Source organism: Octodon degus, unplaced genomic scaffold, assembly GCF_000260255.1.
Source record: "Octodon degus isolate 3935 unplaced genomic scaffold, OctDeg1.0 scaffold00060, whole genome shotgun sequence".
Classification (NCBI taxonomy): domain Eukaryota; kingdom Metazoa; phylum Chordata; class Mammalia; order Rodentia; family Octodontidae; genus Octodon; species Octodon degus.
Genome location: NW_004524636.1, coordinates 713,496 through 740,012, shown reverse-complemented (window position 1 = coordinate 740,012; position 26,517 = coordinate 713,496). Strand labels below are relative to the sequence as shown.

General features: G+C 46.6%; 1 protein-coding gene across 1 annotated transcript in view; it reads right to left on the bottom strand.

The window, feature by feature from the left end:
- The window catches only part of Tgm3 (transglutaminase 3), a 44,085-nt gene extending 34,342 nt beyond the window's left edge, over positions 1 to 9,743 (bottom strand). Inside the window, exon 1 of the mRNA XM_012515357.2 lies at positions 9,737 to 9,743. Coding sequence (XP_012370811.2) covers positions 9,737 to 9,743 — 7 coding nt within the window. The remainder of the gene's footprint in view (positions 1 to 9,736) is intronic.
- Positions 9,744 to 26,517: the final 16,774 nt, after the last annotated feature.

Below are 26,517 nucleotides of genomic sequence, written 5' to 3'. Positions count from 1 at the left end.
AGGAGGACTGTAGCTGTGTAGCCCGAGAGTCTGGCCCCAGCCCACACTGTCTCTGCAATCCAGATGCCAGGCGTGAGAGTCAGAGGAGAGGCACACATTTGGGGGTTGGGGGGGGGGAGGGTTCATGGCTGCTCTGAGCTGGAGGAGGAGGATAAGGAGGATTCCTGTTTACTATCAGTCTGTAGTGTGTCAACTACAGTGGATTGTATGAAAAATAGTCTATGTAATCATTGATGAATCCTTACAACTGGAAATTGAGGCTTAGAACAAGGATTTTATCTGAGATCCTAGATGTAAGAGCTGGCAAAGTCAGGACTCTGAACCCGGGTGTGACACCATAAGAAACACATTTCTGGTCTCTGCCTGCAAAGACCTAGAGCACAGCTCCTAAAATGCTTGGAATTCTGGAAATGATGAGCATCTTTTTATGCTAATTAGATGAATAATGGCGGCTGGGACAACCTATAATCAGAGGGTTGGAACTTTCACCCTTGGGCCCCCCAAATTCAGGGAAGGGAGAGGGATCAGTGAGTAGTGGTTCATTCAATCATGCCTGTGTGATGATTCCTCCACACAGACCCCAAAGGTTGGGTTTCCGTGTGATGAAACACGGAGGGCTGGGAGGATGCACCTTGTCCCATGCACCTCGCTCTTCCTGAGTTGTAGACTTTCATAACCAAGTGGTGATCTAGCTGGTAAACTGCTTTCCTGAGCTGCAAGGAGTTCTGACAAATCCTTAAGCCCGAGGCATTTTATAGCCAGTCAGTCAGAAGTATAGGCAATGAGTTGGCTTTATTATTGTTATTGTTGTTATTATTATTATCATTATTATTATTATTTATATTAGGGACTGAATGTAGGGCCTTCCAACTGAGTTATACGCCCTGTCCTTGTGTTAGTTTTTTTTTTTTTTTTTTTTTTTTTTTTTAGGCAGTGTCTTGTTAAGTCTCTAAGTTTTCCCAGGCTGAGTTTGAGCATGCAATCCTCCCGCCTCAGGCTCCTGGGGAGGGAGGGGGCTGAAACCAACACCTGGCTATAACCTACACTTTAGATTGGCACATAAAGTGAGGGGCTTCTTGTAGGGCTGAGCCCTGACCCTATGGGGGACTGTGCTAACTCCAGATAGTGTCAGAACTGAACTAAATTCCAGATATCCACTTGGTGCCCACTGTTAATTGGAGAATTTCTTGGTATGGAGGAAAAAGAAAACCCACATCTTTGATGGCTCGAAGCATTGAGAGTAGACCGGAAGATTTCACTGACCCTACCTTACCTCTGCATCCCTGGTTTTCCTGCTCTGGAGGTAGAGAACCCTCAGGACTCATTATCTACCCTCAGCTATTTGTCTCCCAACAAACAGGAGGAAGTGGGCATCTGGAGGCTAGGAGATGTAAAGCGGGACCAGCTCCCTGGATCCCTGAGGCTGGAGGTGTGCGCAGAATGTCTCCCGGGCAGTTTCTGGTAACTGTTTTTCCTACTGGTGGTTCCTTCAGTCCTTGTACCCCACCCCAGCTGGGGAACTGGCTCAGCGTACCCCCAAATTAAAGATCAGGCAGGTAAGCCTGTGTGCCTAGTGCCTAGGTAAGCCTGTGTGCCCCTACCCCTTTGGCTACTCTCCTGGATGTGGGGGAAGGGAGAAGAGGGAGGCTAGCAGCTGTCTAAGCTGCTTCTCAAGTCTGCAGTTTATGTAAATCCTGGAGTCTCAGGGTTGTTTTCTGCATCACCCAGGAGATACCTTAACTTTCTTTCTTTTCTTTTAACATCTAAGTAACCTGCAAATATAGTTTGTTATTAAGTCTCTAAAAAAGAATTTATCACTTTAAAAGTAAGGAGAATGTGGTGAGTGATTTACCAGTGAATGCAGGCTGAAAGATAAACTACAGAGGATGTAAGTGGAGAAGGGCACAGAAGCAGAGAAGGGACAGAGGGGGGATGCAGGCAGCATTCCTGTTCCTACAACAGACCCATCAACCGGACAGGGCACAGCTGTCAGAGTGGAAGCAGGGTGCTGGGTGCGGCTCGGTGGCATAGTTCTTCTCTAGGGGTTTGATCTCTAGCACCTTCCACCAAAACACAGCAACAAAAAACCCCAGAGAGAACCACTCTTAATTCTTATTCCTGGCCAGACCCGAGCCCTGGAGGGGCGACTTGTCTGAGAGAAGTCTCTGGACTCTGGTTCCAGCGCACATCAATTCTGTTTCACCCTCTCCTGAGTTACTGCTTAACTCCAGGGTCAGACCTGGGCAATTTTTCAGATTTTGTTTCTTGCTGAGTATATTGGTCCTGCTGTGACGGAGCCTGCTAAATTCTGTCCTAGTACTCTCTGGCTTCTTCTTCCCTGGTAATAAATCTCCTATCTTTTTTTTTTTTTTTTTTTGTACTGGTGATCAAACTCAGGGGCTTGCACTTGCCAGGCAGGCGCTCTCTCCCGGGCTCCACTGCATCTCCGGGGTCATGTCACTAAGGTCTCACCAGTAACTCATACATAGAGGTTCTGTATATTAACTTCCAAGGAATCTTTCTTTTTTCCTTTAAAAATTGTAGTAAAAGGTACATGACATAAAAATCACCATTTCAAACTGTTACTCTTTTCTTGGTGATATTCATGGGGATTGAACCCAGTACCTTTGCACTGAACTACATCCCAAGCCCCTGCCCCCATTTTAATTTTTCATATTGAGACAGGATCTTTTTAAATTGCTACATCGCTCATGCACACCGCTGTACACTCATCACCACTGCCTGGCTGACCAGAAGCCGTCGTCAGCAGTTACTCCCCATTGCTTCCTGCTTCCAGATCTCCATAGCTGCTGATCTACTTTCTTCCTCCATGGACTGGCCTGTTCTGGACATTTCTTTCTTTATCTTTTAATGCGGCACTTTTTTTGAGTTTTTAAATTTTACCGGTACATTTTAGATATACATAACATTCATCATTGGGAATTTGTACCTGTGCATGGTACGCTGTGCCGGTTCTTTTTTTCCCTTTCCCCCCTCCTCCCTTCAACCCTTTCCCCCTCCTTATTTACAAGAGTTTTGTTTCCATTTTTTCCCTCTACTCTATTTTTTCTTATCCCTTCTTTCCTTTTCCCCTCCTGTCTCCCTTATTCCTCCTCTCATTTGAACATTTCTTTTCCATTGCTTGATATCTATTATACATTCTGGTCCTTATTTACACTTTTGGTTTCTCACACCAGAGAAATAATGTGGTATTTAAACATGTGTTTTCAATTTATTTCACTTAAGAATATGGTCTCAAGGAGCATCCATTCACCTAGAAATGTCTCAGCCTTGTCCTCCTTTGTCTAAAAACCTTGCACCATCTTACCTATTCATTGGTTGATGAACATTTGAGCTGTTTCCAAGATTCAGCTATTACAATCTTCATGGATATTTCATGTAAATGGAGCCTTGCCATATGGGTCTTTCGGTCTGACCCCTTTCACTCAACACAGTGGGTTTGGCTATGTAGCTGAGGCTGACCTTGAACTTGCTTACATAGTCCAGACTAGCCTCAAACTCTTGGCAATTCTCCTGCCTCAGCCAACCCAGTGCTGGAATTACAGATGTTTACCTCGTCTTGGTGGCCAGCTCAGTGTGCCCAGGGGTGGGGATTGGGTGCAGCATGTGGTGCCAGGGATCAAAGCCCAGTCCCTGCACTTGCCTAAGCATGCACTTAGTCTGCTGAACTATCTCACCAGCCTTCAGCACAGTGTTTTGAAGGCTCACTGTTACTGTCAGATGGACCTGTAGTTTTTGTATTATATGAATATCGCACAACAGCTCATCAGCTGATGGACATTTGGGTTGTCCCTATCCTGTGGCTTTTGTGAAGAACGCTGCCAGCTGGTTAAGAAGAACTGGTCTGAAGATCTGTTTCCAGTTCAACTTAAGGAAACCTTTCTTTAAAAGCAGTTGGCAGGTACACTTGGCCTGTTTTCCTGTCCCTTTCTGCCCTGCAGTCTGGAGTAGGGACAAGGCTTGGACAGGCACAACGGCCAGCTCAGACCATGCAGGACCATGCCCTGAGTGGGGGAGGCTGGACCGAGATGCTCCCTTTGGCCGAGCTGCCCTCTCTGGCCGAGCTGCTCAGAGCTGCCTATGAGGAAACCCGTGGTAGTCTTCTTTTGTCTAAAGCACTGTTCTGTGCGTTCTAAGCAGCTACACGTGCCCATTAATGGGTCCCGGCAGGAGCAATGAGAGCAGCCCAGGGAGACTGTGAAAGGGGCGGCTATGGGCTGAGCTGGCCCCTGCCTACCCTGGCCCTGTAATCCAGTGGTGGCTGAGGGTCCCTGCTGTGAGAGTAGCTGGCAGTGGGCCACGGGAGGACCAATTCTATAGGGCAGTGTCTCTGCCACCCACCCAGGCCCCTCTCCCCAGCTCCTTTTTCTGGACAAAGTTGTATTTTTTATCTTACATATCTCTAGAGTCGATTCCAGTTGACAGAAATTTTAGACATCATTAACTTAAGTGGTTTTTTGGTACTGGGTACATAGCCGCTCCCTTTTCACCGTCTCCTACGGAATCCAAGACTTTTGCACTGAGTTATCTATGTAGTCCTTTAAAAATTTTTGAAACAAAGTCTTCCTACTGAAAAAAAAAATCTTCCTAAATGCCAACTTGTGTTTGAATTTTCAATACTCCTGGGTCAGCATTTCAGAGTGCTTGCTTTATAGGTGTGTGCCTCTATGCCTGGCTTGAGCTTTTTCTGACACAGACCACATTTTTTTTTTTTTTTTTCAGAACCAGGGATTGATCTCAGGCCCTTGTGCTTGCCAGAGAGGTGCTTATTCTACTGAGCCATCTCCCCTGCCCACCAGAGACCACATTAAGAAATATATTTTACACACTGTTCCTATACATTGAACACACAAACTGGCACAAAGTTTCATGAAACAATAGCAATTCTACTATGTAGAATATATTCTAATTTTTCCTGTTACTTCATTTTCAAACAAATACGAAAACACGCACACTGGTCACAGACTTCTGATAGAAACAACTGGCAACTTGAAACGCAGTGATTGAATCCAGTATTCCCATACCGCACATCAGAAAACGAAGACTTCCAAAGCAGAATCAGTGTGCTGAGGTGACAGATCAGTGTAGAAGTCCTGCAGGCCCAGAAGCCAGGCCTCAGATCGGGTCGGGTCCTGCGAGGATGGTGAGTCCTGCTGTCCCCCGCCCCTGCCCTGCCCCCAGGCACAGCCCTGCTTAGCCCCAGCTTCCCTCTCCTCCTCTCTACCTGGCCTGGGCCATTTTCTTCTAGCCTTCGCCCATGTCCCAACACTTTCAAGCCTGTGCAGCTGAAGCAGCACGATTTCTTGGCCCTTGGCCAGTGGGAAGCCTGGGGCTGTTGGCCAACAGAAGAAGGCACTGGGGACACTCCGAGACAAAGCAGAATAAGCCCTGGACGCATGGCTTCTTTATCTCTAGGAAAGGGGAAGTTAGATCTGAACCTTCCTTTTGTAGGGTCACCGTTGGGAGTCCAGCTAAACCCGTCCCAGCCCTGGAGCCTCCAGAGTTGGATGGAACAAAGGCCATGGGATAAAAAATATAATGGTGGGAAAAGAGGATCACCATTATATGTTGAGCTGTATAGTGAGACTCTGTATATTATATATATATATATATATATATATAGAGAGAGAGAGAGAGAGAGAGAGAGAGAAGAGGTTGAATATTTTATGAGCTACCAACCATTAAGGCCTTCTTCTAGGCCAGACATTACACTATAAGCATTTTACCTGCCTTATGTCTTTTAATACGAACATCTTATGATGTTGTTATATCCATTTTACAGATGAGGGATTTAGACATTTAATCAGGCGAAGCCATTTGCCTAACATCATAAGCACAGACAGGACCTGAATCCAAGTCCAGACAAAAGCTGATCTTGCCTGACCAAGGATGACTGAGCTACTGTGCTGTGGCCACCCAATGTGACTGTGGTGGCAGTGACTCGGATGCAGTTCCTGGAGGCTGCCAGGACTAAGAAAGGGCCATCTCCTTGCCCATCAGTGTGATGTCAAGGGGGGGAGGGGCAGGGCAGCAGGACTCCTCATCCTGTCCCTTCCAAAGAGAGTTTAGAATCTTTTAGTGGTCTTTTAGTGGCCAAAAGCCACAGCTGCTGGAACAACCACCAGGGGAATGTTGAACTGGTCTGAATCTACCCCAGTCCAACTAAATGGGGATCTGAGTTAGGAGTAGTACTGTTTTGTTTTATTTAAAAAAAAGGTCTCTTGGTGATTCTTTTAAGACTGGGACTCAGCACCCCAGGCCTTGGTTTCATCTTACAATTCCAGGAAGCTTGTTCACACTACCTGTCTCACCTCAGATGCACAGTGGTTCTGGATCAGGCAAGGGAGGAGTCACTGTCCTCTCTTGCTGTCCTCTCACACAGGAGAAAATAGGGCTGAGAGAAGGGGTGGCAAACTCCTTTAAAAACATCCCTCATCCTGACCAAAGACTGGTAAAGTGCTTTGCCTAGCAAGCAGTAGGCTCTGGGTTTGGTCCTTAGCATCGAGATATTGGATTCCTCTTTCCCCCAAAGAAGAAACAGGAACAACCCCCACCCCCAAACCAACCAAATAAGCAACAAAAATAAACAAAATCCCCAAACCTGGGCTACATTCCCACCCCTCCCAAGGGATAGGGAAGAAATCTCCTAATATCAGTACATTTCCTGGCCTGGCATGTGGGCCCGGGGGGGGGTGTGGGGGCAAGGGGGGGCGGGGGGGGGGGGGGGGGGGGGGGGGTGTGAGGAGAAGGGCGGGGGAGGGGGAGGGCTGTGGGTACTGCAGGGTCCTGCAGGCTGGAGGGGTAACAGGAAATCATCTGATGTGGACAAGAAGAGCAAGGAATCTAGGACTGTGTGGAGGGGCTGGGGAGGGCTACAGGCGCTGGTGCTGGAAAGGCTCCTAATGGAGGGGACCTGTGGGAATCATCCTTGATTACAAAGTCAGCCTTAGCTCATAGGGTTTTTCTTAAGAACCTGAGGCAAGGAGAAAACAGGCTCATGACAGCAGGTCCCAAGTGACGCTGAGCTGGAACAGAGCAAGGACAGTGAGGAGGACTCTGTGAGATGTACCGAGAGCAAGAGGCAAGATCCCGGAAGGAATCCTCGCTTGCTTCCCTGGGAGGAAGAGCTGCTGCTGTCCCAGCTCCAGGGACAATGTTTGGTGGCAGAACCAGAGGCCCAGAATGTGATGCATGCTCTGGGGTGGAGGAAGTGAAGCCAGACAAGGTGAGCTTCTGAAGCCAAGAGCAGTGCCAGGCCTGACAGTGCTGAGGATGCCCACAGCCTCAGTGGGACGGAGCCTTTTGTCCCAAAACAGAGTTTTAGGTCTTCACAGGCAGAGTTCTGGGGCTCAGGTCTGTGCCCTGAGGACTACTCTAAGAGGCCGTGCCATGGGGAACACTGCTTCCCCTAGTCGGGCCGGCGTCTCGTGCACAGCTCTACTCCTGTCCACTTGGGCTCCCGCCATTGCGCAGGACACGCAAGGGCTTTCTTTCACACTCTCATCCTGTCCACAGCCCCAGCACTCTTTCCCCCAAGGGGCATAGTAGCTGGAGCCCTCTACTTATTTAAATTAGAGCTGGACACAGGGTGCCCCCAAAGTAGAACATGTATCATCCACATTTTCCCCTGGGGCACATCTGCCAAAGTAGCCACATTTGTTTTTCTGGTCAGTCTGTCCAAAACACTTCTAATTGCACAAACAGCTCCAGACCAAGCCCAGCTCATCCTCCACAACCAAAGCCTTCCATATCCTGGGTTCCAGCCAGGCTTAATTCCCTGAATTTGTCATGTAGCTTAGTGACAGTTCACCTTGCTTGTTACTGATGAACTGGTGTCACCAAGCCTGAAAGCTCACTGAGGGCAGAAACTGCAGCTCCCCTGTCTCCATTGCACCTTCGGTGCCTGGCACAGCCCTAGCCCTAGGAGTGCCACAGAGTATGGCACCCTGCCCTTCCTGCCTGAGTGGCCAGGAGCTGAGCCAGAAGCTGACTGCATAGGCAACAAATTGAAGGCACTGAATGTATGCACCTGCCTCTCCACCCACATTTTTTTTTTTTTTGCGAAACCAGGGATTGCAGGGATTGAACTCAGGCCCTTGGGCATGCCAGGGAAGCGCTTATTCTACTGAGCCATCTCCCTGGCCCCTCTCCACCCACTTTTCAAAATTTGATTTTCTCCCCACCTGCCATTGCCCTTATGCTGTTGTGACCTTAGGACATCTCTGGTAAATTTAGATCAGGCTCTAAAAGCTCAGTACCCATGAATCCCAGGACTTCCTGCACACTACTGTGGCCCCCTTCGAAGGTCCTACACAAATTTCTGGTGTCTAGGCACATGATGGGGCCCATCTTTTCCCTGTTGCCAGTGACCTTACATGGAAACAGAACCAGTCTTGGAAAGAGCCCCTAAGCCCATCTATACAAAGCTCTTCACCTTGTAAACTAGGGTCACATTAGCAGCAGAAAACACTGCAGCAGTTGATAACAGAGCTCAAATAAGAAAGCATGTTCAGAATTGCTTTTCTGTGTTCCAGATGTCACATGAACTTATGGGTAAGCTCAGCTTTGGCAGTAAAACACAGTGGAAAAGTTCCACAGTGGCTGGGACTTGGCGAGGCTCTGCTGGCCATTTACTGTGTAATTTTGGCAAAGCTCTACCTGTTTCTGGGCCTGTTTCCTCCTGGGGGGAGAGGGTCCTTGGAGCTAGATGACAGATACCCCACCCCCTCCTGATAAAGTACCCAGAGTGCTACTTGTTGGCCTCCCAGGCATGCTGTCCACTTACAGGAGGAAGTGGGAACATTTTGGTATCCATCCTGGCCTGGCAACATCAGTGAGTTCTTAAGCAGTCAGTCTTAAGCACACGTTCATCTTTTCACCTGGCTCAGTAAAGTTTTTTTGGCAACCCTTTCTATGGTCCAAAATTGCCATTCATGGTATTTTACAGGTTTGACTCATGACCTGTTTGGGTTTGGCGTCGCTGCTGTCAACGTTCTGGTCTGAAGACCCATGACAGGCAATAATTAGCAGGCTATTTAGTGGGGGCACTAATTAACAAAGAGCCCAAATCCTCGACAGTAACAGACAATGCCCACAGAGCTAAAGAACCTGCCCTTCTTGTCCTTTCTCACTCCTTTCCCTCGAAGGGACAGCGAGGATCATGTAGCATGCTGGCTGCTTCTGCTACTGGGGTTCAGCACGCCACTGAACCTGCCAACGCTTCCGGATGTGTAGTTTACTTAGCCTTCCAGTGATGCCAAGGGCTTCTCACAGCTCAGCATGCAGCCTGTTACTCTCACCACTCAGAGTGCTGAGAGGTGCTTTGCTTCAATCCACTCCAGCAGCTGGTAAAACTACACTGAGCAACTCTTGGAGGGGATGCCCTCTGGTTTGACTTTACAGTGGACACCAGTGTGTAAAAGAAACATCACTAAGGCAGGGCTCGTCCCCATCTAATGGAACATCACCTCTAACTGTGTTTGACACTCTACCATCACTCAGAATTACACTCAGTCTTGTACTACCTCTGGAATGTGCTAGACAGACTGGACAGCCACTCTGAAGAGCCAGCTTGGAACAGAACCCTGAAGCTCTGGGATTCAGCCTTCAGAGTTCTCAAGAAGGGAGCTGCTCCGGACAGCCCCTGGGCCTCACGACTGGTCAGGGGAAACACTGGCTTCCAGCAAGGGTCTGCCGGAGGGTGCGACACACTTACCACTCATGATCCGCCTTCCTCTGCCTCTCTTGGGGCTCCTCTGGAAATGACAGAGCTGGTGTTTGGAGCCGGTGTCAGGATTGTCTGACCATTTATAGAAGCCTCTCCTACACATACTAATTAGAATTCTAATGAGGTGGGCGAGGCACCAGGTCATTCCTGTAGTGCCTGTAAACGTTTCACTTACGACATGCTTGTCACCCAATGGAAGATCATGCTTGTGCAAGGTTAGCTTAAGAAAAAGGTGGGGGGAGCTGTGACAAGAAAATCAGATAGTGTGCTTTTATGATTTCTTTTTAAAGTGAACAAAAGTTCCTGGATAATAGGGTTTAAGAAATGATGACATGCTTTTCTTGAAAGTGTCTTACCCAGAGAGAATTCTGGCAAGACCCCTTGGGTAAAGGAAACATCTCTGCGGAACCCAGAGCAGAAAATGCGAAGTCCTTTCTTGTTGTATACGTGTATTCTTGTTTCCCACTTGCATGAGGTGTGTGAGACACATCATGGGTGGTTTTCTCAGGGATGTTGTAAATAAAAAGAACATTTGCTTGCAGCTTGGAAGCCCTCTGTTCTGTTGGCGGTTCGCCCCTCAGCCTGGGAGCTTGGCAACCTTGTCCATAACGGACATAATTGTGCTTAACCTTCATGTGCACATGGCTGTGGGGTAGCCTGATGCAATGATGCAGATAGAAAACGAATTCGTGCACCCCATCGGCTGAGCCAGGGCTCATCTGAAATAGAAAAGCAGTTTGAGTCCAGAATAGGAGAAAACTTGTTTTTCAGCCTGTGGCCCTCTGGCCCTGTCATGAATCCTCACTAAACTGCAGTGGAAGTCACTAACCTCCTCCATTGCCATCGTCTATGCTGGTTATAAAAGAAAGATGAGTATGGCAGTGGCCCTAGAATGTTCTGTTTTTGTTGTTGTTTGCTTAGTTTTAAGGAGATAGCGCTTCACCAAAGATCTTATTATGAATGCTGACAAGTGGTAAGGTTTCCTGTGATATACAAGGGAGTTAATATTAAAGGGGAAAGAGTAATGTTCCAAAGATCCTGACACAAAAATGTCTCTGGGCCCCCTGGGTGCTGGAGTGGGGAGTGGGGACAGATGGGAAGGTCCTGTCTGTAGGGAAAAGCTGGGAGTGCTGGATCTTGAGAAGGTAAGACTGGACTGTAGGTGGCTTGGAAAAACTGGAAAAGGAGGCAGTGTCCTTTATCTGTCCTCTGGGCTCCCCCAGACACTTGGATGTTTATGAAGCCCCGTTATGATGTACTGTGGGGCTAGGGATGTGGTTCAGTGGTAGAGTACTTGCCTAAAGTGCCCAAGGCCCTGGGTTCATGGGGCGGGTGCTCACCCTTCAGCCTGGGGAACTTGCAAACCCTGTTCATGATGGGGATAACTGTGCTTACCCTTCACAGGCACACAGCTGTGGGGTAGCTCACTGCAAACATGCAGGTGGAAAATGAATCTGCGCACTCCTGGGCTGAACTAGGGCTTATCTGAAATCAAAAGGTCATTCCTGTAGTGCCTGTAAATGTTTCACTTATGACATGCTCGTCACCAATTGAAAGATCATCCCACTTGTGAAAGGTCAGCTTAGGAGAAAGGTGGGGGGAGATGGGACAAGAAAATGAGATAGTTGACTGTTATAATTTTTTTTTCCAGTGAACAAGTTCCTGGATGATAGGGTTTGGGAAATAATGACATGTTTTTCCTTTCTTTTCTTTTTCTTTTTTTTTTTGGTACCAGGAAGCAAACTCAGGGCCTCACAATTGCTAGGTGGGTACTGTGCCAGCTAAATCCCTGGCCCAATGACATGCTTTCTTGAAAATGTCTTGCCCAGATAGAATTCCATCAAGGCCCCTCTAGGGAAAGGAAGCAACTCTGCAGAACCCAGAGCAGAAAAAATGAAGTCCTTTCTCAGTGTACACATGTATCAGTGACTAAATCCCCAGCTAAACACACACACACACACACACACACACACACACACACACGATTTAAGAGTGTTAAAATACACATTATACTGTGCTGGGATTTTCTGTTTAATGAATGTATCCCAGTCCTAGACTGAAAAATGCCATGCGGAAGTACAGGTGGCTTGGGCTACTCCCCTATTCCTCAGAACCTAATGCATGGAAGAAACACACACTCAAATAAGTGGCCTTTTCCATCATTGCAAGGACAGGACTCTAACTGTGAGCAGGTGCTGGCTACCTCTTCTCATAACAGTCACCTCATCCCCTGACACAGGTGCTAGCATCAGTGCCTTGTGCAGGGGGCCTAATGGGTTCACCTGAGGCAATCAGCCCTGCATCTCCACCATGGGTAAGTGACTCTGTGGCCTGTTTGCCCCTCTTCTAAGGCTGTTGCACAAAGGAGGAGGAGCTCAATCTCTCCTGGGCTTTGGTCCTCTTGGGATCTTGGTTCAGAAAGAAAAGAGAGAAGTGGAGGTATGGCCAGAGCCCTCAAACCAGATAAAGAAGGTTGAGGGTGGCCTTGGCCCCTACGGCACCAGCCGTGTGTCTGGGTGAGGCTGACATTGTTTGGGGTCATTGTGATCGTCGTAGTTGGTGCTATTGTTGACCTGGGAGCCAAGAGGAGCTGGACCCTGGACATTACTTCAATGATCTGACAATGATCTACTGACCTGTGGAGGTGACAGCAGATGGCACTGCACTTGGAGAGGAACCTGGGGTTGCACTGACCTGGGTCACATAGACTGTGGTTCTGCCAAGTTACCTCCCTTCTCAGAGCCTCTGTTTCCTTATCTGTAAAACCAAGGTGGAATTGGTATGAGTGTTAAAGAAGTCGAGGAATAAAACTTCTTGATTAGCACAATACAGGAACAGCACTGGGTAAGAAGTTAGGATTCATTATTATTTTCCTTAAGGAACCCACAGACTCAAGTGCCACATATTTTGAAGGGGGACCACAAGTTTGGATACTGCTGTCTGGCTACTGGCTATGTGAACTTCCTTTGAAGGATATGCAAATGGTCACCTTGACCCCACTGTGATGGGGTAGAAAGACACACCACGTTGGATTTGGAAGATTCAGAGCCAGGCACTAGCTGCCTACTGTGTGGCTTTAGCCAAATCTTCTCACTTCTTTGAACCCCAGTGTCCTCATCAATGTGACCCACCAATCCCCAGGCTGTGGTGAGGTTCAAAACTGTGGTGAAGTATGGCAGTAGCAAGGAGGTCCCTCTGGAGACAGGTAAGTGTCATGGACATCAGGGGCCAGCTGCCCTTGTCCCCTCCACCACTGCCCTGCCAGGCTGGCCTGAGTCGACTGCATGTTAGTTCCTGGAGTATTGCACCACAGCTGTGGTTGCAGCCTCCACCTGCAGGCAGACTATAATTTACTGGCTGTGTCACAATTTCAGCTAAATGATTTTCAGTTCATAGGTGGAGTCATTTAGCTACAGACAGGATGAAATTCCTGCTTGGCTACACGCTCTACATCTCAGACTCGAGTTAAGATGGGGCATGCAAACGCAGGCTTTTAAAAAGAGAAGCTAATTGATCACTTGCCTTTTTTCTCCCTCTAATTAAGGGATTTAGGACTTCTAAAGATTTTGCAACACATCCAGGAGCAGAGACTCATGAGAAGTCATCCAGTCCAGGTGATCCCCCAGCCGAGTCCCCTGCCCTGACAGATTTCTCTTGACCACTCTAAAGAGCAGGGCCCTTTGGCCTCTCAGAGCAGCTGGTGCTGAACTACAGCAGCTGTGGCTGCACACTGAATTCTGGGCTGGGTGCATCTTTGCTTCCGAGCTCCATGAGGTGAGCCCCACCTGGCACAGCTCAATCCCCAGTGCCTAGCCCCATGCACAGGATATGTGGTGGCTCCTGATACACTCAGATTGAAGTGCATTGAAAGGACCAGAGTTCTTCCTCCCTTGAACTGAAAAATAATGAACACCCTGGAGCTTCTCCTCACTGGGTCACACTGCTTCTCCCCAGCCCTAGCCACCCACTGAACATCATTTTCTCCCCAAAGTCTGGGGAATACATTTCTCTCTTCTAGAATCTTTGTTTCCTAGGTTAAACACTATTTTCTTTAACCAGTCCAACTGAGTCTTGGTTTGAAACTTCTCACCATCCTATTGCTCCTTGGAATCGTGGTATGACCTTCTGAAAACTTCGGTGGTCCACAGGGCCTAGTGCTTCCTGAACTTCTTAGTTTGATAGTCAAGGTTTTCCACAATACATTCATCCTTAATTCTACTATTTCCTACCATGTTCATATGAACTCTCTTCTTTCCCAAAATGTATCTAACCATCTCTCCACTTGTTTATGAAAAGCTCCTGCCTTGAACACCTGTTCTGTCCTTTCTGTACCCAGCTGTCTTCTCCACAAGGCCCACACAAGTTTCTTCTGCTCTTTCCTGTGCATGGTTTTGAAAGCAGTGTTTTCCGTGAAGCAATGGGATCCAGGCTCAGGTCTGAGGGAGGCACTCTAACTGCAGGAACCACCACAACAATCTCTTAACCTCTCTGAGCCTAAGATTTTATGGGTGTGATGACACCCACGCCACCCATTGCCAGTGAACCATCAGAGGATCGTTGTTAAAGCACTTGCTGATGACAAAGTGCCCTGACTGCCCACCTCTGAACCCTTGAAAGGTGTCCTGGCTCATTTTTTAGGCACCTAAGAATGCACCATCTAGATCTGTTAGTGCCATTTAGGAGCACCCTCCGAGCACAATAGCCTTTGAGAGGGGAGTATGTGTTTCCCACGGCTGGCTGCCACTCCTGATATCTGGCTCTGCATGAGGAGTTCCATAGCAATTAACTTGGAAGCCTCCCTGGGAGATAGGTATGGTGTTACTGTTCAGTTTTAAAGCTAGGAAAGTAGATACTTAGAAATACTAAGCACGTTGATAAGTTAACACGGTTAGCAAGTGGCCACAGCAGCATCTGACACAGGGCTCTGTCCATAACCATTCTCTGCCCCTGCCTATGTCAATCTGTCTGTCTGTCTGTCTGTCTGTCTGTCTGTCTGTCTGTCTGTCTGTCTCTCTCTCTCTCTCTCTCTCTCTCTCTTTCTGTCTGTCATATGCTAGGAGTGGAATCTCAGGCTTCATGTAATGAAAGGCAAAAACTCTACTACTGAGCTACACTCCACCTTCCTTGTCTCTGATAAATCCACCTGGTCAGTGAAGCCTGTGAGGGTCACACCTGCTCTTTTGTTCCAGAGATTGTCATCACTCTTCCTGGTGACGATAATAATCTAGGACTGAACAGGAAGTCAGGGCCCTTTGGGACTAATACCAAGCCTTGACTTTGGTATTTTTTTGAAATGAAACTTTGACTTTTTTGAAATGAAACCTTGGAGGAAGAGTAGCTATCTGAAAGTTCTCTCTTTTTTGCCATATTGGGGCTTGAACTCAGGACCTTTGGGACAAGCTACCGTTCCAGCCCCCTTTTTGTGTTTTATACTGAGACAGGGCTGTGCTAAATTGCCCATGCTTAGCTTGAATTTTGATCCTCCTTCATCAAGCTCCCCCAGTGCTGGTATGACAGGTGTATGCCACCGCCTCAGCTGAAACGTCCCTATTAATTCCATGGACTCTCATTTCCTTGTCTGCAGGACAATGGTGCAGTGAAGTCTAGGCGGTACCCAGCCCTCAGTGGACTACAGACAAGAAGCAACAATTTTAAGAAGGTACTGTGATGACAGCCATTCTTTCTGGGGTGAGATGAAACCGTAGTATTGTTTTAATTTGCATCTCTTGAGTGACCAATGGTGCTGAACATTTTTTCATATATTTATTTGCTATTTGTATTTCTTCATCTGAGATGTCCATTCTTGGACTGGATCTTTGAATTGGGAGGGAGTCTGATTTTTTCAATTCTTTATTTATTCTAGATAGATGTCCTTCTTCCTTCCCCCTCCCCTCCCCCTCCCCCTTCTCCCCTCCCTCTTCCCCCCTCCCCCTCCCCTCACTGAGCCATCTCCCCTGGCCCCAGATGTCCTTCTTCTGAGAGACTGCTAGCTACATTTTTTTTTTCCAACTCTGTGGGTTTTCTTTTTGCTCTGTTGGTGATTTCTTTTGATGTGTAAAAACTTTAATAAGATGAGATCCCAGTTATTGATCCTTTCAAGTGTTTCTTGTTCAGTTTGGGTTTTTTTTTTTTTTTTTTCACAAAGCCTGTGCCTACCTCCTATGTCTTCAAGATTTCTACCTACTTTCTCTTCCAGTAGATTTAGTGTTTCTGTTTTAATATTTAGATCTTTGATCCATTTAGACTTTAGTGCATGATGATAGAAATGGACCTAGTTTTAGTCTTCAGCATGTGGAAAGCTAGTTTTTCCAGAACCATTTATTAAAGAGACTTTCTTCCAATGAATGTGTTTTGCCCTTTTGTCAAAGATAAGGTGGCTGAGTGTTTTTGCGGTTGTGTCTGCATTTTCTAATCTGTTCCATTGATCCTCAAGTCCGTTTTTTGACAGTATCATGCTGATTTCATCACAGTAGCTTTCTAGTATATTCCTCAAAAAATAGGGTTAGAAGTCCCATTTGATCCAGCTATTCCCCTTCTGGCTATCTTCTTAGAAGAATTAAAAACACACCACAACAATATATGTGCACCCAAATTTATAGCAGCACAAATTGTCATAGCTAAATCTTGGAAACAATTCAAATGCCATCAACTAAGGAACAGATAAAAAAAAGCTATGATATTTTATATGAAGTGCTGCTAAGCTATAAAGAAAGACAAACTTGAAGCTTTTATAGGTAAATGGATCCAACTAAAGATCTTATCATAAGTGAAATAAATAAACTTGCATGTGTAATCATCATATTGTCTCTCTAGTGAAAAAGTAAGTAAGTCCTCAAATGTACAATAGATATTGCAAAAGGGAAAGAAACTACCTAAAAAAGAAAGAACTGGGATAGATGAAAGAAGAAGGAGGGGAAAAGAAAAAATACATACATATATATGGTAGATAAGACAGTTATAATACTGACTTCTTTTAGTTCATTGAAAAGTTTGTGCTTGTATTGTCTGATCAATTATATATGCTTGTATTTGTAATCTGAGCTACTACTTGGAAGATGATAATATGCAACATATTAACCACTGTTAATCTCTTATCATCTTGTTTGAAATTCTGCATTATTGTTTTTATTATGTTTATTTCTCTTTAAAATAATTTTTTAATGTACTTAGTACAGGGTCTACAGAGTCTCACTACACAGATCGGACTCATAGTGATCCTCCTGTTTTCAGCCGCCCAAGAGCTGGGATTACAGGTGTGTGTCACTACGCCCAGTCTCAATTACCATCTCAGCCCTCCCTGGGGGGTGGGGCTGGCCACAAGAGGGATCAAACCCCTGTCCCTGTATCTGCCTAAGCAGCTGCTTTAATCCACTGAACTGGCTGGCCCTTTAAAATAATTTTTTTTTTTTAAAGAATCATTTGCCTAAAAATCTCTACCTTGGGGCGGGGACTTGCTCATAACTTCTTCATCTTCCTCAAATAAAGCTATTATAATTTTAGGGGAAAAAAAGATAAACTGGCCAGGTGTGGTGGTACATGTAATTTCAGCACTTGGGAGGCTGAGGCAGGAGGGCTGCCTTAAATTTTAGGTCAGCCTGGGCTGCATAGTGAGCTCCATAACAACTTCAAAAGCAATGCTGGCCACTCATAGAAAGCTGGAACTGATTATGGAAATAAGGAAGAGCTGACTGGCCTGGAGAGGGGTTTTACCTGAACTCCAAAGAAGCAAACCACAGAGAGGTGTTCCTGGCAGCAGGAGCGTGCAGGTTCTGCAGCCTGTCCCCACCCACGACAGACCGCAGGTGTGTTTCTCTGGAGTTACACAACCTGAGCAAGGGGTGGGCTGAACACTTGGAGATGCTTAATCCTGAAGCCTGAGGAGGGAGGAGCTCCAACTCACTGTGTGTCAGGGCTCTTCCCTGGAGGACTGGTGTCCTCTGCCACCTGTGGCCCTTGTGAGCAGGCAGCAACAACTGCATGCGGGAGAAACCATAGCCCGGAGGCCAAGTTGTGGTTTGCTTAAGAGCAGCCCAGAGAATTGTGATAAGGGCATGCTGCTGGGACTTTGCATATCCTAACAAAGGGGAAGCCTTCTGGCTCAGTTCCTTCCCTCCCCTGATGACTGTGACTTGCTGAGATTCGACCCGAGGACTCAGAGCAGCTGCTCTACATCCCAGAGCCCGAGGTGAGGCTTGCCTAGGGGGGGAGTGAAAATGAGGAGGTGGGGAGGGGAGGGGCAGAAGTGAGGGGGAGGGACCTTTCCCCCAGCTCCCCACTTCACCTGTGACATCTGAGCCCAACACGCCAGGAGCTAGATGGACTCCTTCTCTGGGCTTTAAGCTTTCTCCTGTGCCACAGTCAGAACTTCCTTTCAGCTGAGAAATGCACCTCAGAAAGGCCTGTGTCCTCTAAGGTAGAGGACTATGTTTCAACACCATCAAGAGCACTGCATGTCATTACTGATGCCCTTACCTATTTTTACATGACTGTAACACTTGTTTTCATACCCATGACTTCTCCATCCTTGCAGGAGTCCTCGGAAGCAGATGTTAGCGCTTCTGCGGTGTTCAAGACTGAAAATGGGTACCCATGGCGGTGATGTGCTGGAGTCCGCAGAAGCCACCTCAGATCTGAAAATCAGATCTGCAGCCCAAATTCCATGTCTTTTTGCTGTCCGCCTCATGTGGAGTGCAAATAGTAGATGATTTTTAGGAAAAAAAGGGGTGTGGCATGCTCACAGTTAGCCTGAGTGTGCTTTGTTTCATTTTTGCCATCCCACACAGCACAAGCTGCTTGAGTGTAGATGTGGTGTGCTGAGAAGCCTGCAGGCAAGGGAGGGATGACTAGCAATCTAGAGGAGTGAGACGGCGGCGAAGCCACAGGCTGTACTGGCTCCCGCAACCTCTTCAGCCTTCTCTGTTGCTCTTCCTGTGAGCCTCACTCTTGCCTAGATGCCCCCTCGGAGCCTCCTGTGCCTCAGGGAGCTGTTTCAGAGGTGGCTATGATTGGTGTGGCCCCTGCCTCGAGACCAGTAGAGCATGAAAGGGGCCCAAATGGAATACGGGGGGGGGGGCAGAAAGAAGCTGTTGCTGTTGCCAGTGGGTTACTGCCTTCTGCCTTCTGCCTGCCATGACAGTTCCTCCTCTTCCATGCTGCCTGCTGTGCCGCCCGCCGTGTAGCCAGCCAGCTGTGGCCTGAAACCTCTGTGAGTCCTTCCTCCTTTAACTTTGGGTGTTGAGTGTTTTGTCTCAGTAATGTGAGAAAATAACTAAGACACCCACTCCCTGGCGGACCTGGAGCAAGATACTTCCTCTTCATGTTCATTTCCTCAGTTTACCAAAGTGGTGATGAGAGACCAAAGATCAGTTTTCTGTAGGCTGTATCTCTAGTGATTTGCATCTCATGGTACCTGAAGTACAAATAGATTTTTCACTTGAGGTCTCAAAGAAGAAAGAAAAAAGAAAAGAAGAAGAAGAAAGATCAGAGGGAAGGGAAAGTAATTTCTTATGAATTCCCTTCACCCACCCAATAGTTTTTTAAAACTTATTTATTTATTTATTATTTGATACAAGGTCTCATTACACAGATCGAACTTGTAGTGATCCTCCTGTCTCAGCCTCCCCAGTGCTGGGATTACAGGCGTGTACCACCACACCCGGTTTCAGTGGTCATCTTGCTGGGGAGCCAGCACAGCATGCGGCGCTGGGGATCGAGCCCCAGTCCCTACGCTTGCCAAAGCAGGCGCTTAGTCCACTGAACTATCTCACCAGCCCTTACCTAGTGAAATTAAAACAATCTTTATTTGATTCTTCATACAATTTTACATATATTTTCAATTTTTATGTACACATTTGCTAAAAAGAACAACATTTTCATTTAAAATATATCCTTGTTAGCTTAGAAAGATGCTCAAGATATATTGTAATGTAAAACATAGTCTAGACTTTAAATCTTCATTATATAATAATACAGTGCAGTAATTTACAAATATATATGTTTAGTACAGAGTCTACAGGGTCTCACTACGTAGACTGGACTATAGTGAGTCTCCTTTGTTCAGCCTCCCAAGTGCTGGGATTATAGGCGTGCACCACCATGCCCAGTCTCAATCACCATCTCAGCACATCCTGGGGACGGGGCCTGCACAGTGCACCGGGGATCAAAATCAGGCTGCTGCACTCTGCCTAAGCAGACACTTTAGTGTACCGAGCTATCTGGCTGGCCTAGGTGTGATCCAGTTTTGATACATCTTCATAACAAATAAAGGAACTTTTAAGAGCTTAGCATATTGTATGACAAAATGAAATGGTTTGTATTCTCTGATGGTTTTGTTGTATTTCCAATGTGTATAAAGGATATGCATGCCGGGGAGATGGCTCAGTAGAATAAGCCTGGCAAGCACAAGGGCCTGAGTTCAATCCCTGGTTCCACAAAAAAAAAAAAAAAAGGAAAGAAAAGAAAAAAAAAATAAAGGATATACATATAGCATATAATGAGAAAGAGAAATAAACATTTTTATTTTTCTAAAAATTAATTAATAAGGTAGAGGCTTTCCTTTAGTGACTTGACAACCAGATGAGGAGAGAACAAACCTCAGAGAACTAAAATGTGCAGGAGGGCTCAGTAAGTTTGCCCAGAGAACAGAGAAGATTCATGAGAGAGAAAACATCCAGGGCAGGCCTCAAAAGACGATCTGAGGCTAGGGAGATGGCTCAGTGGAGGCTGGGGAGATAGCTCAGTGGAGTAAGCACTTCCCTGGCAAGCTCAAGGGCCTGAGCTCAATCCCTGGTTCTGCCTAAAAAAAAACAAACAATTTTTATTAATTTCTGTATCTCTTTTCAAGGACAGCAGTCATGAGCAGGTGCAAAGGTGCATTAGTGATCCTCCTGTTTTCAGCCTCTCCAGCACAGTGCATCCAGGGCATGTCCAGTGTGGCATGTGGTGCCCGGATCAGAACTCCTGTCCCTGCACTTGCCTAAGCTGGTACTTAGTCCACTGAACTTTCTTGCCAGCCCTCTAATTTGATCTTACGACATACCAAAAGAATTCAGCTCTAGAGAATTTTAATTAGTGAATTATTCTATAGTTTGGGAATTCATTGTCTATTGTCTGGATTTAACTGAGAATTTTAGTCTTCATCTCATTGATCTGATACTAAAGCTTCTTTAATTCCCAAGGACAAAGCACCAATTTCCCAGGCTGCTGATTTAGATCTCAGTTTCATGTATCCATAAACAAAGCCACAAATGTCAGAGGCAAAGGCCTGTCTTGGCATAATGCCGGCCTTCACAGCACTGATGCTAATGACTTCAAGACAGACAAGTCACTTCCAAATGGGGCTACAACTGTCTACCAGAAGATGTCTGGATCCTAGGTGGGGGGATGCTGTGGCAGGTGGCTTTGCTCAAATTGTTTTGTGTCTGGGACACAAAACGCCTGGAAAGTCTAAACAAGGCCCATCCTTCATGGTGAGGCAACATTATAGGGATGTGCACTGGGGTGTGAGGGGGACTGGACTTCTGGGTCAGTTGCAGCATGGGAACAAGAACAATCTGTTTCCTGTCAGGCTCTGCTATGGCTGGGGTCTAGTTGTCCCCAATGCCTCATGCAGTCTTAGACCTTTTGGAGGTGGCTGAATCTAGTGTGTGTGACGCTGGGGTTAAGGGCATGTGATTGCCAGATCAGTCCACTGTGGGTTTGGCACCTCCTTAATCTAGCAGTCTAAACATAAGCCATAAAGAGTCTTGTCTCCTCTGCCTGTTGTTTGCTACTTTCTGCCAGCCATGGCTGGCTCTCTGTCAAGCCATCCTACCATGGAGCCAGCTGATTATGGACTGAAACCTCTACAGCTTGTGAGCTAAAGAAACCTCTTCTTCTTTAGCTTGGGTGTCAGGTATTTTGTCTCAGCAATGAGAGAAAAGGGACTAAGCCAGACCCCAAGCATTTGGCTTTTTTCTTTTGACCTTCTGCCCAGCAGCAAAGTGGCTGGGAGAACTTCCTGTGGTGCCCAGATTCTCTGTCCTCAACAACCCAGTCAGATTGGGCTCCAATACTTGAAGACCTAGGTTCTAGCCAAAGCTCAGTCTCTGCCTCCCTTGGGCAAAGCAGGGATGGGCCCAAATGAGAAGCCCCAACCTTGCCTCCAGCTTTCACACCATTTCACGTTCTGTGCTACTCAGACACATTGCTCAGCAGCAGAGACTGTCAGGGAGCATGGCTGCCTCCATGTCTCAGTTACTTTTCTCTCATTGCTGGACAAAATACCTGACACCCAAGACGAAGGTTTGTGGAGGTGTCAGTCCAGACTTGCTCGGCTAGCTCCAAGGCAGAGTGGCACCTGGAAGAGGGCAGCAATTCATGGTGGTAGAAAACAGCCTGAGTTCAATCCGTGGTACTGCATGGCACAGAGACCTGAAGAGCAGTGGCTTAATCACACTGCAGGGTCCCATTTTCCTTACTGGGTGATAAGTGTGGGTACATGCCCAGGGCTGGTACAGTGTTACATGGGTCTTTCCAGCTCTCAGCAGCATCCTCCTCAGCTGTGGCCCCATCTGGCCTGCAGCTCACAGGCAGCAGCTGCACCTTGGAACCAACACTGTTTCAGTGCAGAAGGCAGAAGGACCAACTTGTTAGAGCTCACAGAAGGAGCTTCACTGGAGCTCATCTTAATGAATTCTGCTAACATCTTGGTGTGCTCAGAGCTGCCTGATGCTGCTCCCTATAGCTGCAAGGCAAAGTGAAAAATAGTGTTGTATTGGACATGCTGTCATCCTGCACTAAACTGGGGTTCTTTGGATAAGAATGAAGAGAAAGGATAAGGACTTGGAAATTGCAGTGCCTGTCTTGGATGAGTCTTGGCTTAGAGGGTTGATTTTAGAGCTATTTGGCCACATGGCTTTTTCTTTTCTTTTGTCTTTAACAGCTGAACCTATTTTAAAAGAGAGTTGCTTTTGCTGCAAAGCCCTTGCTCCCCACTGTGACAGAAGGCAAAAAATGGGAGCAAGAATGGAGACTCCAAGTTTGGGTGTTCAGCATTACCTTGGGCAAGTCACTTCCTCTTTCTGGATTTCCACTTCCTTGAGAGAAAAAAGAAAAGCCCACATAGGAAGCAGGAAGGCATCTCCTGTGGTCACAAAGTCTAAGAATCTGGCTAGGCGATTCCAGGAGCCTTTCCCTCCTCAGTTCTTTTCTCCTTCCTTAAGTGCCTTTTGCTTGCCTTCCTCTGGTGAAGCGTTTACTGCCTGAGAAGGTCTGGAAGTCATTCTGGAGTGTGGTGGGTGAGGATTTGGCCTAGTGCTTAGAGCTTCTGAGACCTACTTATTTCAGTGGATTTAAGGCAAGAAGAGCGTCCTTGTGGACAGCTGCACTGCGCAGAGGAGGGAAAATGGACTTCATGAGGCAGCTCACAAAAGCAAAGCTTTGAACATGGAGGCCAGGGCCAGAACAGATGTGAAAGGTGAGGAGATAGAGAAGCAAGCAGTTGGTTTCCTTCCTCACCTTCTCTCCTCCCCTCCCAAGGAGACAATTGCAGGACGGAGAAATGGCCATGTGCCTTCATGGGCCTGTTAGAGACTTAGAGAGAACTCGGCTCAAAAGTAAAATAGGGCTGAGGATGAAGCTCAGGGGAAAGGCCCTAAATTCAATCTGCAGTACTGAGAAAAAACCCAGCCCTCCTTTGATTTTCTTTAGCTTGCCTTTTGACTTTAACCTTGAACTAGTCAACAACCTCCATAAGAGTTTGGTATGTTACATGACAATAAACAAGTGACTATGAGAATTTTTAAAAATGTTCGTTCTAATGTTAGGGTTAAACACTCCATGCTTTGGGGTCCACCAGTAACTTCCTGGGTCCAGTAGCCTCCTCAAAAATGTTTCTTTGGGGCCAGGGAGATAGCTCAGTAGATTAAGTGCTTGCCTGGCAAGCACAAGGGCCTGAGTTCAATCCCCGGTTCCGAAAAAAAAAAAAAAAAAAAGTTTCTTTGTCTTGTGACCATAGTAAAAGCAGATGGCATAAGCACAGATTCTTTTTTACTTGTGTTGACATTGGATGAAATTCCTCCACAATGTAGGCTACACAGGTGCCAGACTCCAGAGCCAGCACAGAGCACAAAGCGATCACATGCCCAGCTAAGCCAGACCATGGAGGTGACAGCGGAGGGGAACACTGCAGTTCTGTGATGTCCCTGCTCTGCCCATTAGCCCTCAGTTCACAGTCAGTGTGTCACACCATGAGTAGGGTGAAAGTGGGTGAAGAGGAGGCAGCGCCCATATCCTGTGCTTTCCCACTAAGGCGCCTTTACAGTAGGTTCCAGAAAACACAGGCTGCATTTCATATTTTGAGAGTGGGTACTAGGTCTTCTCCAGCCCCCACCTCTGGGCCACCATATGCCCTTGAATGAGCTACTTTCTTTCTCTGTGCCTGTTTCCTCATCTGTGAGAAAGAAGAGATTTGGTTTAGGATGTTTCCTTCAGCTCTAAAGTTTCGCAAATACTCTCTGGGAGGGAGCGTGGGATTGTCACAGCACTGCTGGCACCAAATGCTCTTCAATATCCTGCTCTGTCCTTTCAGGTTTTTAATTCCTGGTCATTTACAAGGCACATTTTCTCTCTAGAGCTTGGAAGCTTGTGCTCAAGGGACTTAAAATGGGTGGTATTTGCGTCCGACTGAGTACAAATTACAACAAACTTGCTAGGGTTGAAGCGGCTCTGATGGGTTTGCTGCCCAACCTGCGTGGAAGGAGATCCAGCCACCCCTGCTGGATTCTGAGAGGGTGCCTCACATGTCTTTTAGGTCCACAGCTACAAGGGAGACAGGGTCTGGCCCAAGAGGCTGAGTTGCTGAGGTATGGAAATGGTACTGCCAGTTGCCTTGACAACCTAGCCTGCCTCCCTGGCCAGGATCCCTAGCAATTCTCAAGCATCTGGCCCTGAGCTCAGAGATCATCTTTTCACTTCGAGGGCAGAGAAGCACTTATGCAATGGCATTAGGAGAAGGGCCCTCTGCAGTTCAGAGCTCCTCAGAGTCCAGTATCCAGCTTTCAGCCCCGAAACTTGGCAGAAGAATGGCCCTCATGGTGACACATCTGGAAACCCAGTTCTTTTTGGAGTGTTGTTAGTAACTACCCTCTGACTGGAGATATTTAGCTTATGGGGACAGAAACATCATGATTAGTAGTTGATGAACTGTCACACTGAAGAGGGATCTTCTTTGTTTGGATGAGCTCCAAAGTAGAAACACCTGGATGACTGGCTTGGTCTCAAAGCAAGGGCAAGACTTTCTAGACTTGAATACAAGGAAGTGAAACTTCAAGGGTGGTGGATTTTTCTAGCAGTGGAGGACAAATGACAATGACAGTGGGAAAAATGTTTTGAGGAGAGCTGGCAGACTGGATAGGGTTGGACTGTTACACCAAATGATCAGCTTAAGAACTCTTCCAATTTGGAAACTTGAGTTCTAGAAAATGCCCAACAAGAAGATGATTGCCCTTCATGGTAGAGATTGTGCGGTGGGCCAGAGTCCTAGCTGAAGGGAAGTAACTTGTACACTTTCCCAGGCACCTCTGCATTTCCTTCACCACTGACTGCCATTCATTTCTGCTTGGGTTGTAATAGAAAGCTTTGAGGCCATTTATTACCACGCTGAGTTTTCTTTTCAGTCTTAATATTCCAGGAGAATAAATGAGATCTCTTCTCTGTTGAGACACGTGGTCCGTGCACGAGGATTATAATACCAGGTATTTCTTAGGGGCATTTTCCATTTTCCTCTGTACTATTTTACATTTGTGATCAGTGGCTCATGGATTAACTTTTCTTCTTGGAGCTCCTAATGAGATAATTAGAAATTTGGCTACTGTTCACTGTCATCTCACTCTGCCTTGGGCTGCTTGGTAAGCAGAATGCTAATCTGCTGTTTTTCAGGCTCTTCCAAAGGAGTGAATGATGATTTAATTTATAGCAATGAGAGTGATTAGGAATGACTGGGGATACACTTAGATGCCCCCAAATTCCTATTTCATGGAAAATCATGCAGGAAAAATTTGACTATTTTCCCTAAAGTGGAGATTGATTTGTTTATTTGCCTGAAAAGTATTTGATTGCTTACAATGCCGAAAGCACGGTGTGCAAGACTGTTTCATACCTTATGAGACTGTTGAATGGATTGACTGATTGAGGCTATGTTTCTGAAAATGTTTCATAAACTATGAGGTACACCATGAAAAACAGGACTTGTTATAAATAGTATGAGATCTAGCATACTTTTCTTTTCTAACATAGCCCATTATGTCCAGTTCTAGGGAAGTGTTTCTTAGCAATGATTCTACTTCTTTTGTGTGTGACAGTACTGAAATATAGATGTCCTTTGACTTACAATGAGGTTACATGCCAATAAGCCTATTGTAAATTGACAACAGCATGAGTCAAAAATGCATTGACTGGGGGCCAGGGAGGTGGCTCAGTAGAAGAAGTGCTTCCCTGGCAAGCACAAGGGCCTGAGTTCAATCCCCAGTTCCACAAAACAAAAACAAAAACAAAACAAAACAAAACAAACAAACAAACAAACAAACAAAAATATATATATATAAAATAAATGCATTGACTATACTTGCCCTCCTGAATGTCTTAGTCTAGCAGCATAGTACACTATGGAGTGCCGACTGTTTCCTCTTGTGGATGTGGGGCTCACTGGAAGCTTTCATTAGCTGCTGCTGCTAGGAGGGAAAGAGAGAGAGAGAGAGAGAGAGAGAGAGAGAGAGAGAGAGAGAGAGAGA